Source organism: Abrus precatorius, unplaced genomic scaffold (genome assembly GCF_003935025.1).
Source record: "Abrus precatorius isolate BTA unplaced genomic scaffold, Abrus_2018 Scaffold6, whole genome shotgun sequence".
Lineage (NCBI taxonomy): Eukaryota > Viridiplantae > Streptophyta > Magnoliopsida > Fabales > Fabaceae > Abrus > Abrus precatorius.
Window position 1 is genome coordinate 20,625,237 of NW_020874406.1, and position 15,707 is coordinate 20,640,943.

The following is a 15,707-nucleotide window of genomic DNA, read 5'->3' on the forward strand; positions in this document are numbered from 1 at the left end:
AAACAAAACAAACTAAATAAAAAAGAAATCAAGCTAACCTTCAAAGAACATGCATCTTGCTTTTCTATGCCTTTTGTTTTATTATTGATTTTTCAAAATCTGAATTTGCGTAATCATTCCTAATGAACTAAAATGTGAATTAATATTAAATTAAACAAAAAAAGCTGAATCAAGCCTTTATAAAACAGAAAGCGAAATGAAAGGGAAAAAAAGTGCAATCATAATAAAATTTAACAGGGGAAGAAGGTAAATAACGAGTGGAACAAAGGATGAACGTAAAACCAAATGAAATGAAAGGGTAATAAATAACAGTAAGTAGATAGATAGATAAAAAAAGGTGGACAAAATACAGCAATTACAATACCTCAGGCACGTATTGACCAACTAGTACAAACATACAGATTTCAACTCCTACTATAGAAATTTGTAGGCCACCATAGCTCCTATTTACATCACCCACTAAAAGCCTTGAACAACGTGTATCATAGTTTAGCTACTGTGTATCACAATTGCTTTTGGTGTACACGTTCTATTTTCATCGAGTAAAACATTTATTCTCTACTATGAGCACAACTACTTAAATTTGTTTCTGATATTATATAAAAGCAAACTTGGTCCATAAAATTGACAACTATCAATCAATTTAGGTTTTGAAATGGACACCCAAATCAATAATTCAACTTTTAACATTACTAAATCATCAATTTAATCTTTGACTTTGACAACTATCACTGAATTTGGTCTGACAGCATGAACTAAATTAATCAATTGATGTACACCGACATCAACGATTAAATTTGATTAGTATTTGCCAAAGTCAAGGACTAGATTTACGGATTCATAATGTGATTTACTAAATTGACTGATTGTGACAACTTTTAAGACTAAATTTGATGATTTTTTTTCATTTTAAGGATCAAACTAACAAATGGGTCAATTTTAAGGACTATATCTATGCCTTATTTTTTCAATCCCCAGCAAAATCCTACATATACTTTTCTTATTGACCCACCTAATTTTGGATCCTAAAGACATCAAGACAAGATTTCCCTTGTAGCTCACGTGAAAGGAATGTTTTGTAGTACTCTGCAACAGTAGTTCTTCTAAACAAAGCAGGTCTTTCAGGAGTAACAAGGCTTGGTGTTGGACCCAAACTTTTGTTCATTTGAGGTCGGTGAAATGCAGCAATGGAAATTCTCTCTTTCTCTGAGTTAATTGTTGCGCGATGTTCGATGCTCCGATAAATTCCATTCGTTAATATCTGCAAAACCATTTAAGGAAGGTAACAAATGACTTCAAAATGAAAAACACAGAATGTTTTTTCTATTTTGGCCACGAATATACTATTCGAGACATTATGTCCCTAATTAATTCTCAGCAGGGTACTACCGTGACCTTGCCACTGGATACATCCATTTTCCAACCCCACATAAAGTTTGCTTACATGCGGTTCATTCAAATTTATATTCTTACACACAAACACAAAATAATCAAAGATTTAGGAAGATTTTTTTGCCATTTACCTCCATAGTATCTCCAATATTGACAACAAAAGCATTTGAGAGGGGTTTCACAGGAATCCACTTTCCATCTTTTTTTATTTGTAGGCCATCTACTTCATTAACTTGAAGAAGGATGGTAAGGGCACCAGCATCAGAATGAGGATTCAATCCAATGACATTTTCTGGTTGAGGACATGGAGGGTATTGATTCCACCTCATTGCTTGAGATATATCTTCAAACAACTCTACCACTTCCTTTGGTTCTATGTTAAGAGCTATTGCCATACGATCAATGATTGTGATGCAAAGATTTTTCACCTCTAATGTGTAGTTCTCTAAATTATCTCTGCAATGAAACGTTTGTTAAAGTTACCTACATAATCACTCAATCTTATTTTATAGTAGTCTGGCTAGCAAAACAAATACAAGATAGAGTAGCAAACAACCTCAATGGCTGGGGAAAATTAGGAAATAAGCGCGGATTCCTTGCATATGATGGAAGGGTGAGAATGAAGAACAAATCTGCCCATTCTAGCTTTTGATCCTCAGACATAACAAACATCTGACCAAACCCTTGTGAATCTTCTGGGGTTTGCCAAAATTGCTTCTTCTTTTCTATTGGAAGATTTAAGAACTCTTCAACACCTCTTTTCACATTTTCCAATAATAAAGGGTTGACTCCATGATTAATCACCTGTCATTAATTTTGTAGTAGAAACCATTTAAAGATAAGAAAATTAAATTTATGTCCTTCATAAAATATTTCAACTATCATTTATGCAGGAATGTTTTGAATAAAACATATTCACGAAACATAAATTTGGCATAAGAGTGAACAAATTTATTTTATATATCACATGGTTTGTTATTATTTGCAACAGTACTACACGAACTTGATAAATTTCAATTAGTTTTCTCCCTTCCTAAAAATCAAAGCTAGAATCAACAATATGAAACCCTTAACTAGTTTACCATGCTTATTTATTAATCACAATTATGTATTGAACGTATTTAAAAACATTGCATAGTTTCATTCATTTTAGGTCATGATATTCATGAAACCATAGAGATTATCATTAATATAATGTAATCTTACTTGTCAACATTTTTTTCTTAAAATTTGCTTCGGTTTTATTTTGTCACGTGAACTTTTCCAAGTGATATATAGGTAGAAGTTTTAACTAGTTAAAAATAAAAGTAAAGGAGTAATAATTCAAACCTGGAAGAAACCCCACTCCTTGCATGCATGGTCTAGCTTCTCTAGCTCCGTTACATCTTCAGATAACAATTTACTGAGATCAATGACTGGAATTTGCGGTAAAGTGTCTGAATTAGAAATAATAGGAGAATCTTGATTTGGTCGAAGATACTGTTCTGGAACTTCGGTAATGGGTTGCTTTGCAAGTTCATGAACTGAAGGCACCAACAGAGACATTTTTTTTTAAAATATTGCCTCCTCTTTCTTGGATTGATGTCAAGCCCACAGGCCTCTAAGGTGCAAATATGGGTTGGATCCAATTCCAAAACAAAATAATTAAATTTTATTATTACAAAGAATGGCAGAAAAGCATATTATGTCAAAGAATCGTAATTTTAATCCACTATTATTGCTAAATAACTTTACACTGGTATTTTTAATCATTTGCTAGCACACATTACAATGAATTTAACGTCTCGTTACAGCTAAATATACTTTTAAAAAAATGCATCAATGCATAGTTGAATAACAATTCATTTTTTTAGGGTGATAATGCATATTCATAATGAAATTATATAATGCTGATATTTTTCTAAAAAGAAATTATTATTAGAATGTATTTGGAGAAGAAAATAATATAACAAGTCTGTGTTGATAATGCATATTCATAAAAAAAAATGTATCATTGCTGATGTTTGAATTAGATAGTAAATAGTAAACCACGTAATATATATTTCCCAGATAGATGCGTCCATTAATTAACACCAGGATTCACAACGAAGATTCGTAGTCCAGCACGCTAGAGCATTTAAAGAAATCTACCAAACTTTAGAAGCAGGAATTAGCCTGCAAAATATACGTTCAAGATGTAATTTTAACAAAACTCGAGACACATTAAATGCTGTTAATTATTTTTTAATTTTAAAATAATCGATTCTATGAGTAATATAAACAGGGCACTATGTAAAATAGGCTTTCAAACCTTACTTTAATGTTATGATCCCAATAAACTTGCTATGTCATCCACTGAACCAACGGCCGTACAAAGTGACGGAAGTGAAAAATTTATAAATATATATTTTTTATATTAAATATGAGCCTTCATTTTTTTAATGAAAATTATTTTCTTAATTTAAAAATTATTTTCAATATAATATAATATTAACAATAATTATTATATTTTAAATTTTATAAAATTCACTAAATTTAAAAATAATTACCTTTAGTGTTTTTTATTTAAATTTCTATTTTCATTTAGTAATACTAGTACTAAACGAAGATTCAACTGAGACACTTGCAGAGGGAATGTTACATGAACACACTTTCGCACTTACCAGCGAAATCAAATAAAAGAAAAAATCCATACAAGAAAATCCATGCATCTAACATCCCCCACACAGATTCGGACAACACAAACCTTACAATAATAGCCTCATAATCACAGTTTGAAGAGGGGATAATTACAGATTCAGCTATGCAAATCCAACTCACCGATTTCATTTATATTCATTCATAAACCAGAAAGGAAAACAGATACGAGTGAGATAGATGTTACCTTCTCTGCTAAAGCACAGGTAGCTTCAACAATGATTTGAGATAGCACTCTCCAAGAGGAAAAAAAACGCATGAATGGTCAGGTGTTTACAGTTCTGAAAGAGGGATAAAGAGGTCGGTCAAAGAAGAAAGAAATTTCGTCAACGTCAGGGTTGCGTACCGCGGAATTAAAGAATCACCAACTGCCTAATTAAAAAAATATATTTATTAACTTCAATTCTTTTATATTTATATTAATTTTAATTCTTAAAATTCAATTTAAGTGATTAATAATAATAAAATTTATTAAAAATATTTTTTTTATATTTTTAGTAAAATTATTTATTAAATATTTAAATTCTACTCTAAAAAAAGTTAAATAACATTGTTAAAAAAATCACTTTATGTTGAACTAATTCGTGGACTTGTCTAATTTAACTAAAGTTTTTCAATAGAACTCTCCATAATTTAATATATTTTTAAATTAGGAATCTTATCCTTGTTTTAAAAAAAGTAAAAAAGTTTTCAGTGGGTCGTCCCTTGACCCTTATAATGTAGCTTAAATGACACGCTTATTACGGTACTTTTGACTACTCTTCTAGAAGTTTAATCTTACTGTGTAATGTCTCTTCTATTTGCGTGCGAAGTTTATCCATAAAAATTGTGTAATGGACTTTTTTTTTTTAATGCATGATTTATTAATATTAAAAATTGAATAATGAGATGTTTAAACTTATATTTATTTTAATTTAATTTTTTTTTATAAATGATCAAATATTTGTATGCATAATATATGTAATGGTAGTTAATTCAAATGGTTCACATACTTTATTATATTTACATGTATAATCAACTTAGAAATATCAACCACACATACTCTTGTGTGTTAAAAAAGACGTGTTAAAAAGTATATTACTGATATTATTCAGTCAATTTATATTATACTGCAAAATTTACACGATTAAGTAAGTTACATTAAGAGAGATACGAAATTAGAGCTAGAAATTACAGAATTAGGTTGATTGCACTTCAAATATTTACGGGGTTAAGTTTTTTTTTTTTTTCGTTCTGAGATGGTGCTCAATATCAAATTTATTACAAACTTTGATATCATCTTTAATTTATATTCTTTCCTAACTCAACTTCAAAATTTAACTTATATTATAAAGATTGTTTTAATTGTTATAAGCTCTTATTTAACTATACATGCAATCAATGTAAATTTTTAGAAAAGTATAAAAACATTAATGATAACATTTTAAAAAAATTAAAAACCATTTAAAATTTTAATAAATTATTCAGATTTGTAGAATTATTTATTTATTTAATCTCTCATTGGGTCTTCATCATTAAAAAGGATTATAATCAACCTAAAATTTTTCATAAAAGTAATATTTAGTAAAATAACGCCAAGAATATTGTCAATGAATGAAAACTATTTTTTTACTTAAATATCTAAGAAGGAGAAGACTGATGCTAATTCCGGATGTTTTATTAAAAAGTATATAATTAATTGAAAAACGTTTATTTAAAAAATACATTATGCGTATAATCACTGTTATTTCACTTTCAATATCGTATGCATTTCTATTCTCTCGTACGTGCTAAAAGTTCAAAGTTTTGAAGTTTCAACAAAAGCTACATTGACTTACAATTTTTCTTGACTGTTGCTGTCATTACAATTTTAGAATTTAAATTTAAATTATCTTCTTTAGAAAAAAAATTACATGAAATATCATAAATAATGTTTTTACTTTTGTTCAATTAGAATTAAAGTTTTATTAAAAATTATATAATTAATTGAAAAAAATTATTTAAAAATATATAGTACGATTTATAATCAACGTTGTTTCACTTTCAACACCGTATGCATTTCTAATCTCTCGTAGGTGCTAGAAATTCAAAGTTTTGAACTTTCAACAAAGCTAGATTAACTTGCAATTTTCCATCACCGCTGCTTTCATTACAATTTTAGAATTTTAATTTAAATTATCTGTATTTTAAATTTTGTATTAATTAAATTAATTATTTTTAAAATTTTGAAATTTATTAATTAAAATTCTATTCAATTTTTAATCTCCAAATTTTACATACTTCTTCAATTTTCATTAAATTTCTACTAAATTCTTAACTTTAAAAGTTTTAAATTATTTAATACTATTTTTCAAGAACAAAATTTAAGTAAGATATTTTACTGATCTTCAATCAGAATTTGAATTTTATTTTGATAATAATATTGTATTGACTTCTAATGTGGATGTACTAACCTTTAATATCAAACTTTAACTTGACTATCAGGGAGTATCAATATATATCCTTTGAATCTTGCTTGATATTTTATACTTTAATATTATTGTTTTTATATTTCTATTGAATTATTTACAAAAGATATTTAAAATTATAAATTTTGAAAATTGTTCACACAAAATTAAATTAGATTTGACAAATATAAGAAATGATATAAATATCAAGTTAAATATCAATAAAAGTAGACATGAGGGTTGATTTTTGCCTAACCTTACTCCATTAATATTTTAATATAAATATATAACTTTTAAAGATTATTTTTACCAAACTAAATTAGATTTGACAAATATAAGAAATAATATAAATATTAAGTTAAATATCAATAAAAGAAGACATTGAGATTCAACTTCACTTAACCTTCCTCCCATTCATATTCCAACATAACTATTTATTTACTCTATTACCAATATTAAATTGTACTTATAGCAACTAATAAAATAAAGTCTTATTTCTAATAACATGATTTATTAGATAATTTATTTTAATTCTTAACTTAGAGAGTATTTTCTAATAAAACCTTAAGTTATAAATTAAATTTCGCATGACTAAAATTTAACAACCATTAAGAATTAATCATTAATATTATTAAGAAAAATTAACATTAACTAATGTATTTTAAAATATACATGAGAGTGAGTTATTTATATTCAATCACAATGAAGAAAGGATTAGCTATTTATTGTCATAAAAATAATTTTAATAACTAAAAAAAGTATATGTGAAATTCTCCACTTTAAGCTTCAAAGTTGTTAGAATAAAATATTTTTCTTAGCCTTTTTAAGATGTTCTACATTGGTTAAAAATAGAGGCAAAATACTTCTTATAAGGGTTAGGGCAATCTTCCTTTCATGAGTTAGCTTTTGAGAGTGAATTAAATCTAAATTTCTTAACATGATATTTACTAATAATAACCATTAAGCACTAGTTAAACTAAAAGTCTTTTTTATTTCTCTCAAAGAACATGATAAATACACTACACTTACTTCTGTGATTTTTAATGCAATTCAACATATTTCTCAATAAAAATTTATCATTTAATTTTTTTTTTTTAACTAGTTCCCTGTGAATACTAGTTAACAATACCCATAGTTAAAATCGGAAGAAAGAATTACTAGTATATTTAGTTGCACAAAAGTATAGGTTTATATCTTTGTCAATAAATTTCTTGCAACTTGAGTTTTGTTTAATCGATACTTTAACTCCCACATTTGTGGTGGTTAAACCATTGATTTGCATAAAGACAATAGTGCAAACACTTCTCGACAATTCATTCATAGTAAATCAAGAATTGCCAACAAATATGTAAATGAAAGTTAAAACCACCACTAATCATCTCTCCTAAAATTGTCACTGAAACATTTTTGTTATAACGATAGAATAAATGTGGAGTAGGCATATAAGTGGGCATGCGTTATATACTAAGCAATTAGTTCATCACACACATATGAAGTCTCATGATACAAACTTAAAATACTACGATATTAGCATCAAAGATAATTTGAAGCCTTGAATAGTGAGTCAATACATACTAGCATTGTTATTGTTTAGTAGGCTTGTCCGTAGTTATACATATGTATTTTTATTTTTTTTGCTGTGAGTTTATTTTGTTTTATTAAAAGCTCATGCAAAGTCCTTTGCATTTTTTATTCTAACGACGTCAATGTACGATTTCCCTTGCAACTCACGAGAAAAGTATCCTTTGTAGTAATCTGCTACACCAATACTTTTGAATAATGCAGGTCTTTCAGGAGCAATAAGGCTTGGTGTTGGACCTACGATTTTGTTCATTTGAGGCCTGTGAAATGTAGCAATGGAAATTCTCTCTTTCTCTGAGTTAATTGTTGCTCGATGTTCAATACTTCGATAAATGCCATTGGTCAATATCTGCCAATATATGAAACAAGTACCAAAAAGCTCTTGATAGTCATCAAAATGTTTAGTGTGTTAAGTAATAAAAGTACGCAAATGCATGCTAACTGTATTCTAAGGAATTAAAAAAAAAAATTTAATTAAAAAAATTACTTTTAATTTCTTAATCAGTATCCTACGAGCTCTTGTTAATCAAAATGTTTGGTTTAGCCAATTACCTCCAAAATATCTCCAACATTGATGATAAAAGCATCAGAGACGGGTTTAATAGGAATCCACTTTTCATCTTTCCTTATTTGGAGGCCTTCCGTTTCATTGACTTGCAAGAGGATGGTAAGGGCGCCAGCATCAGAATGAGGATTAAGGCCAATGACATGTTCTGGTTGGGGACATGGAGGGTAGCAATTCATCCTCATTGATTGACTTAAATCTTCAAATAACTCCAGCAATTCATTAGGTTCGATCTTTAGAGCTTTTGTCATAAGTTTAATGATTGTGGTGCAAAGTTTTTCCAACTCTAAAGAATAGCTCTCTATATAATGTCTGCAATGAGACAAAGCTTGCAGGAGTAAATTACCATCAAATATTATATAATCAATGATGTTATAACGAAGTGATAACATGAAAGAGAAGTAGATTTGTTCTAAAAAATTATAATAATGTATGAAAAGAGATTGGAAATAACCTGAATGGTTGGGGAATACAAGGAAATAAACGGGGATGCCTTGTGTATGATGGAAGAGTGTAAATATAGAACATATCTGCCCATTCTAACTTTTGTTCTTCAGATATAACAAAATTTTGACCATACCCCTCCAAATCTCCTTGTTTTTGCCAAAATTTTTCCTTTTCTTCCATTGGAAGATTAAAGAACTCTTGAACACCAGCCTTCACGTTTTCCACCAATGAAGGGTCCACTCCATGATTTATCAACTGTAATTAATTCCCGTGTTGAAATTCTCACAAACTTACAAATTAAAATTAAATTAAATTTCATTCATAAAATATGTGCATTGCTATGTGGGGAGACTTGTGCTGGAATGGCACAAGGAATATTTATGATGAGGGCAAAACTAGATTCTTGGTTAATAAGAATTGAAAACATTGTTACATTTTACAAATTTATTGCATCCAACATGCATATTTTGCTTTAAAATTAATTAAGGGTCGTACTAATAAGTACTCTTAAGGTACTCGTTCAAAAATTAATAAAAGACTTTATTAAAAATATTTCAAATTTCTTAATCAATACCTAATTTCTATTTAGTAGTATTTGCTTAAATGTACAAATTCAATTCTTTATTTGATTTGTCGTGCTTACATTAATTAACTACGTAAAATACTATTGGAACCACGAAGTGTAGTTCATCCAAAACACCTACATTTGAGTGGACTTAAAAAAATGAGGAAAGTTACTAATCACAACGAGTCCATGAGCTGTGATAAGGTTTCAAATTGTTTGAGGCATGCAATGCAGTAATGGTAAGCTAATTTTGCAATATTGCAATCCCAATTTATGAGGGCGAACGACATAGTATCTATGTTTCCTTTAATGTGGGTCAACAGCAAACGAGGGTTTGCATTTTGCAATTACAAACGCAAGTTTGACCAATTTTTATAATGTATAGTTTTGCATTTGTTTTCCCTCTCTAACCGGAAATTGCATAAAAAAAATGTATAAAAATCATAATTGAATTAAAAATTTTACACTCAATTTTACTATAAATCTATTTTGGAAATAAGAAAATTCAAAACTTCAATCTATTTATTTCGATTTTAATTTTAATTTAACCAAATACTTATGTAAATATTTTCATATAGGAGCTATAATAAAAATGTTATATATACTTTTTTATTTAAATTTATATTAATTTAAAAAATTAATTTAAATGTACTGGTAGTAGAAATTTTTTTATTTTATCACTTAATTATGAGTTGTCATGTTAATAAGATTTGTGATTACATATTCTTAAAAAATGAGAATATTTTTCAAATCTTTCCAAATGCTTTTAGAAGTTGGTTTTCTTTTTCACAATGTTAAATAATATTTTTTTACATTAAATATTTGTTTTAATTTAATAAAAATTAAATTTTCATTTACTTTTATTTATTATTAGTAATTATATTTTAAAAAAATTATAAACAGTCATATAGTATATTTTAAATTACTTATTTAAAAAACTTAGTTTAATAATATCTGTGCATGAAAACACCACTGGTTTATTTTAAACTAATCATTATTTAAACGAAATATTAACATCTAAAAGCCGGTCCAAGTTTAAATATATAGCCAAGATACATTTCAGTTTTTAAATAATCTCTTTATTTCAAAATAAATGACATTTTAACCAAAAAAAATTATATTAAATGATGTTTATACTTCAATAAACTATTAATTTTTATTATAATTTTGTCTAAAATAAATAATGAACATAATACCTTTTAATTTCTATTTAGTCATTTTTAACAATTAAACAAAATACATCATAAAAAATCAAGGTATTTTTTATTTTTCTTAATTGTCATAAAAAATTATCTTTGAATGAAAATTATTTTGAAATAAAGGGAGTAATAACTTCCTGCCCGAACCACTGTTCCAACTACTTCAGTCAATAATTGGGTAGATCATAATAATTTATTTATTTAATATAATAATGAGTAGTAATTAGAAAAAAAAAATATCATTATATATTTTAATAGGCTTATAATATATTCCAATTGGCCCTGATTATAACTTAAAAAAAACAGAATGAAAATTTTAAAATTAAATAATGATATATATAGATATATATATATATATATATATATAAATATATATCTGTTTCAATTAATTACTTTAGTTTTTATGTCATAAAAAAAAATTTCGGAGTGTAAAATCTTTAATTATATGGTCTTGAAACTTCAAGAGTAAATTTAATGTTTCAAAACAAAATATGTGATACTCCTCCTTCGTGTGTTGAACACTCTCTTCCTTCGCCTTGTTTTACTCTTAATTTTTACACAATTAGTCAGTTTTTTATGTATAAAATATTTTTAAGTAAAAAGATAAAAATATAACTTAAGGAGTGACTTATACCTTTAATTTAGGTGAAAAAATATATGAATTCTAAAAATAATTCACTTTCAAGAATTATAACATAAAAATATATTCTCATTAACATTGTAACTTTTAGGGTTTTAACTCTTTTTACCAAAAAAGAAAAAAGTGATGTTACAGCTAATTTTGGATATCCAAAATGCTGTATATATAATCAAGACAATTTAATTAAAAAATCTTTCAAATAGTCAGTTAAATTTGTGTGCCAGCAGTATATAAATCATTTCTTGAGTTCGATTCGAATTCCCTTTACTTTGTAGAAATATAAAGAGGGATAAGAATATTAGAAACCTGGAAGAAGCCCCATTCTTTGCATGCGTTGTCAAGCTTCTGTAGCTCAGATAATCCATCTTCAGACAACAATTTACTGAGATCAATTACTGGGATTTGGGGTAAAGAGATTGTGTTAGATACAGATACAGTTGGGTCTTGGTTTAGACGAACATATCGTTCAGGAACTTTGGTTATGGGATGCTTAGCTAGCTCCTGAACAGAAGGCACCAGAAGAGAGGTTCCAAGCTTCGCTATTTCGAAATCCATAAGTACAAATCTGTCTAATCACCTTCTCATTGATTCTCTCGCTTCGCTTAAATCTTTCGGTCATACTCAAATAAATAAGTCTGCCAATTCGATTACCAAGTAACTTAATAGCCTATTCAATATGTATTATATTATTCTTTAATATGCATCACATAATGTCCAACTCATTAAATGATTTACGAAAATAATACTTTTACTTTTTTCTTTTACATTTTAATAACTTTATTTTGTTTTTTCCTACCATTTTATATTTATAATTAGTATTTATTTGAAAGAAGATAATAAAGAACTGAAATATTAATTAATATCGTATATCAAAGATATAACACAAATAAGTGGTACTTTTTATAAAACTATTATTTATTTTAATTTTAAATTTTTTGCAAAACCTGAATTAATGAAACTTCAAATTTATAACTAATATCTATTGTATATATAATCATTTGACAAAAATTGTTAATATATGTATTCTAATATTTTTTTGGTTGATCACGGAGCAATGACTGTGGAATTAAAAAATAAGATAGTTACTAACGTATAACCCTTAGCTAAGGAGAAATGACCAAAGAAAAACACCACTGAATAAAGAAATTCAAACCCATGCTCAGAAGCTACTGCATATTCAAAACTCTTAATCGGTTAATCCTTCGTCTACTTGCTTAAATGAATAAATAATTCTATTATGTAAACATTAAAAATTAAATTATTATTAAGAACACAAGGTCAAAAGTTCAACAAAATTTAAAACCATTTCTAACACTACAAAACAAGTTTTATCCCTAGTTTGGCATTTAATTTTATCATGCAAAAATTAAATTATTAATATAAATATCACAAGTCTACACTACCCATACAGTGCATGTCATACTAAGATACAAATTGATATATCATATCACTACATAACCTAATATTATTATTATATTACTGTTACGAGATATTTGATATGTGAATTATTTTTATTCTAAAAAATTATGTTTAAAGTTATTATTTTTAAAATATTTTTTAGAATATTTTCATGAGAATAGTTAAACTTTGTTCACCCCTTCCATAAAAGTATTATACATAAAAATATAATTAGAAAATAGATTCTTAAAAATGTTAACACAATTTTGTCAGAATGTTTATTTAAAAATAAAATAAAACGTTATAAGTATGAATTTTATCATTTTTAACTTTTTTTTTGGAAAAACTTATAAAAAAATTTTTTGGCCAAACACTCCCTCAATGTAAAACCATAATACTAATAATTTAATTTTTATTAAATGTAAACTTTACTGATAGAATAATCCTAGCACAAAGATTTTTTATCTGCTGATTAAAAAAAAACAAATAGCCTAACGTGTCATGTTTAAATTTTTCCAAAGACAATGAACGTTTTGGTGGGACAAGTATTAACTTCTTTTAATAAATGGTCCATTAAATGATTCAAACTTACTTTTGAGGCGAGTTAAATGGCAACTAAACGTCTGCAAAATCATTAATATCTCTGAGACACTGACAGAATATATAATTTTTTGAGTCCTTTATAAAACAATCTTTTAATTAAATTATATACAGTATATTAATAAACAATTCTTTTAAAATGTATTTAAGAGCAAGATAAAGCATTATTCTCCTAAAATCATTAAAAAAACATGTAATGTATTCTTTTATAATAATTTAAATTATATAATAGAATATATTTAATATTTTTAATGTGTCCTCTTAAATACTTATTAAAAAAATAATATACAGCTTTGTTAAAATCTGTGATAATAAAAGATAAATATGTAAAAAAATAAATATTTTTAAAATTTAGTAAATTTTATTATATTAAAACCGAACAAAAAAAATCTCTAAAAAAATGTATAAAAAATTACATAATTCAAGTTTGTAAATAGAAAAATAAATATTAAAAAAAATTGTCCATAAGTTTATCCTACATGACTAAGGTTAATTGGAGGGAAATATAACTTATTAATACTAAAAATCTTAAAAAATAAAAAAATAAAAACTTCAGTATTTACAAAATGAGTTAAATTATTTATATTAAAATTTTGCTAAATTGGTTTTTACATTTGATGGGTTAATTATTATGATTATTACATAATTTTGTTTCTCCATAATTTTTTACTATTCTTCAACTCGAGCACAGCCACGTCAATTCGGCCCAATTTGTGTAATTTTTTTTTTCAAACTAAATAGCATCCTCTCTATAAAATACTTTTCTAGAACATCTTTTATAATATTATTTTTTTTTATCTTTCTTAATTATATCAATTTTATTATCCTAATTTTTACCTTTTTTTATATATTTTCCTTTACAAAAATTATATATATATAAAGAGACAAAAAAAATTTAAGTATAAGACCTATTAAATATAAATTAAATAAAAAATTAAAATTTTATATAAGAGTTTTTAGGATTACACTGTTGCAAAAATATCTTTTACCATTTATAAAGCGTACATTTTATTTTATAGGATTGAGTTTAATAAACATTAAATATAACATGGATATTTAATATATAATGTAAAAAATTTGTTTAAATTAATTTGTTTTTAGATTAAATTAAATTTTTATTTTTCATAATTTTTGACATATATTTATCAGACTATTCACGCCTATAAATGTTTTCAAAATAACTTTTACCCCCATTTCGTTAGAATAACATTTACCAACTTTTATAAAGTAGGCAAAATTATTAATTTTTTTAATTCTATTTTTGGATAACACAACATTTAATGTGTTAACATTTAAATTAACTGTATTATTATTTGGTATTATAGAGAGTAAAAATTAAAATAAATCTTTTAAAAATACAGAAAATTAAATTTAAAATAATTTTATAGAAATTAAAATTTATTATAATTTGAAAAAATATATATATTAAAAAGAAATCAGTGAGTTGGGTAGCTGTACGATATTGTAACCGGTAGAAGCAATTGCACGTGATTGTCAACTTAGGAAAGGTAGTTGGAGTCTCTGAACAAATCTTCTTGACGGTGGCTTTAAATAATTGAATTCTTATTATGTTGTTGTAGTTGAAACGTTGAATGGTTCAACTTTGCTTTCAATAAGATAGGTTTACTTTGTATTTTTATGTCATGTGATTTTGGTATTTCAAAAATTTTACATTAAAAGCAATTATTTAATTTTTAATTATTAGAATTAATAAAATCAAATTCTTTCATCAAATTTTATTTTCTTAAAACTATTTAATTTTAAAAAATTATGAACTAAATTTACTAAACTATTTTAAGTAATCTTTCACTCAAAATTCATTAATTAAAATCTTATATTTTATTCAAAACTCTAATTTTTTTTATCTTTTCAAATTAATCAAAACCTTAACTCTCACCCCAATAATATTTTTTTAAAATTTCATCCAATTTTTTTATTTTTAACTTGTTTAAATTATCTTTTCTATCAAGATTTTGGTAAGCTTCTAATTATTTAAGTAGTAAATAAGAATTTTATATAAAACGAAGGTGATAAAAAAACTTAATTATAATAATTTAAAATCAAGAAATTAAGAATAAAAAGTTATAAGAAAAATAAAAAGTATACATTATTCATACTTGAAAGATAAATTAAAACTATAATTAAGTTAATAGAATATTAAAATATTGGCAGTTTCCTCCATTGAAATTAAAAAATAAAAATTGACAATGCATAATGT

The 15,707-nt window shown here is 25.7% G+C and overlaps 2 protein-coding genes across 3 annotated transcripts; both read right to left on the reverse strand.

Moving 5' to 3' along the window:
- Window positions 1–303: 303 nt before the first annotated feature.
- LOC113869695 (protein SRG1-like) lies at window positions 304–4,398 on the reverse strand. 2 transcript variants are annotated; one of them, XM_027506145.1, is made up of 5 exons: window positions 4,256–4,398; window positions 2,722–2,992; window positions 1,949–2,196; window positions 1,524–1,848; window positions 304–1,261 (listed from the first exon to the last, which is right to left on the reverse strand). In XM_027506145.1, exons 2-5 carry the CDS (start codon window positions 2,935–2,937, stop codon window positions 1,013–1,015), a joined length of 1,038 nt encoding a protein of 345 aa, XP_027361946.1. In that variant the 5' UTR covers window positions 2,938–2,992; window positions 4,256–4,398; the 3' UTR covers window positions 304–1,012. The 2 variants fall into 2 exon arrangements, with proteins under 2 accessions (XP_027361946.1, XP_027361945.1); XM_027506144.1 differs by having other exon boundaries at window positions 2,722–3,546.
- A 3,531-nt stretch (window positions 4,399–7,929) lies between these two features.
- On the reverse strand, window positions 7,930–12,065 carry LOC113869691 (protein SRG1-like). The gene is made up of 4 exons (XM_027506141.1): window positions 11,798–12,065; window positions 9,095–9,342; window positions 8,628–8,952; window positions 7,930–8,424 (listed from the first exon to the last, which is right to left on the reverse strand). The coding sequence occupies exons 1-4, from the start codon at window positions 12,044–12,046 to the stop codon at window positions 8,161–8,163; spliced, it is 1,086 nt and encodes a 361-aa protein (XP_027361942.1). The 5' UTR covers window positions 12,047–12,065; the 3' UTR covers window positions 7,930–8,160.
- Between the last annotated feature and the right edge of the window lie 3,642 nt (window positions 12,066–15,707).

Excerpts from the sequence above, each read along its gene's own strand:
- LOC113869695 (XM_027506145.1), bottom strand. The coding sequence starts at position 2,937 with ATGTCTCTGTTGGTGCCTTCAGTTCATGAACTTGCAAAGCAACCCATT. Across the intron at positions 2,197-2,721 it reads AGGAGTGGGGTTTCTTCCAG|GTGATTAATCATGGAGTCAA; the intron begins GTTTGAATTATT and ends AATTAATGACAG. Across the intron at positions 1,849-1,948 it reads AATTTTCCCCAGCCATTGAG|AGATAATTTAGAGAACTACA; the intron begins GTTGTTTGCTAC and ends GTTTCATTGCAG.
- LOC113869691 (XM_027506141.1), bottom strand. The coding sequence starts at position 12,046 with ATGGATTTCGAAATAGCGAAGCTTGGAACCTCTCTTCTGGTGCCTTCT. Across the intron at positions 9,343-11,797 it reads AAGAATGGGGCTTCTTCCAG|TTGATAAATCATGGAGTGGA; the intron begins GTTTCTAATATT and ends AATTAATTACAG. Across the intron at positions 8,953-9,094 it reads TGTATTCCCCAACCATTCAG|ACATTATATAGAGAGCTATT; the intron begins GTTATTTCCAAT and ends GTCTCATTGCAG.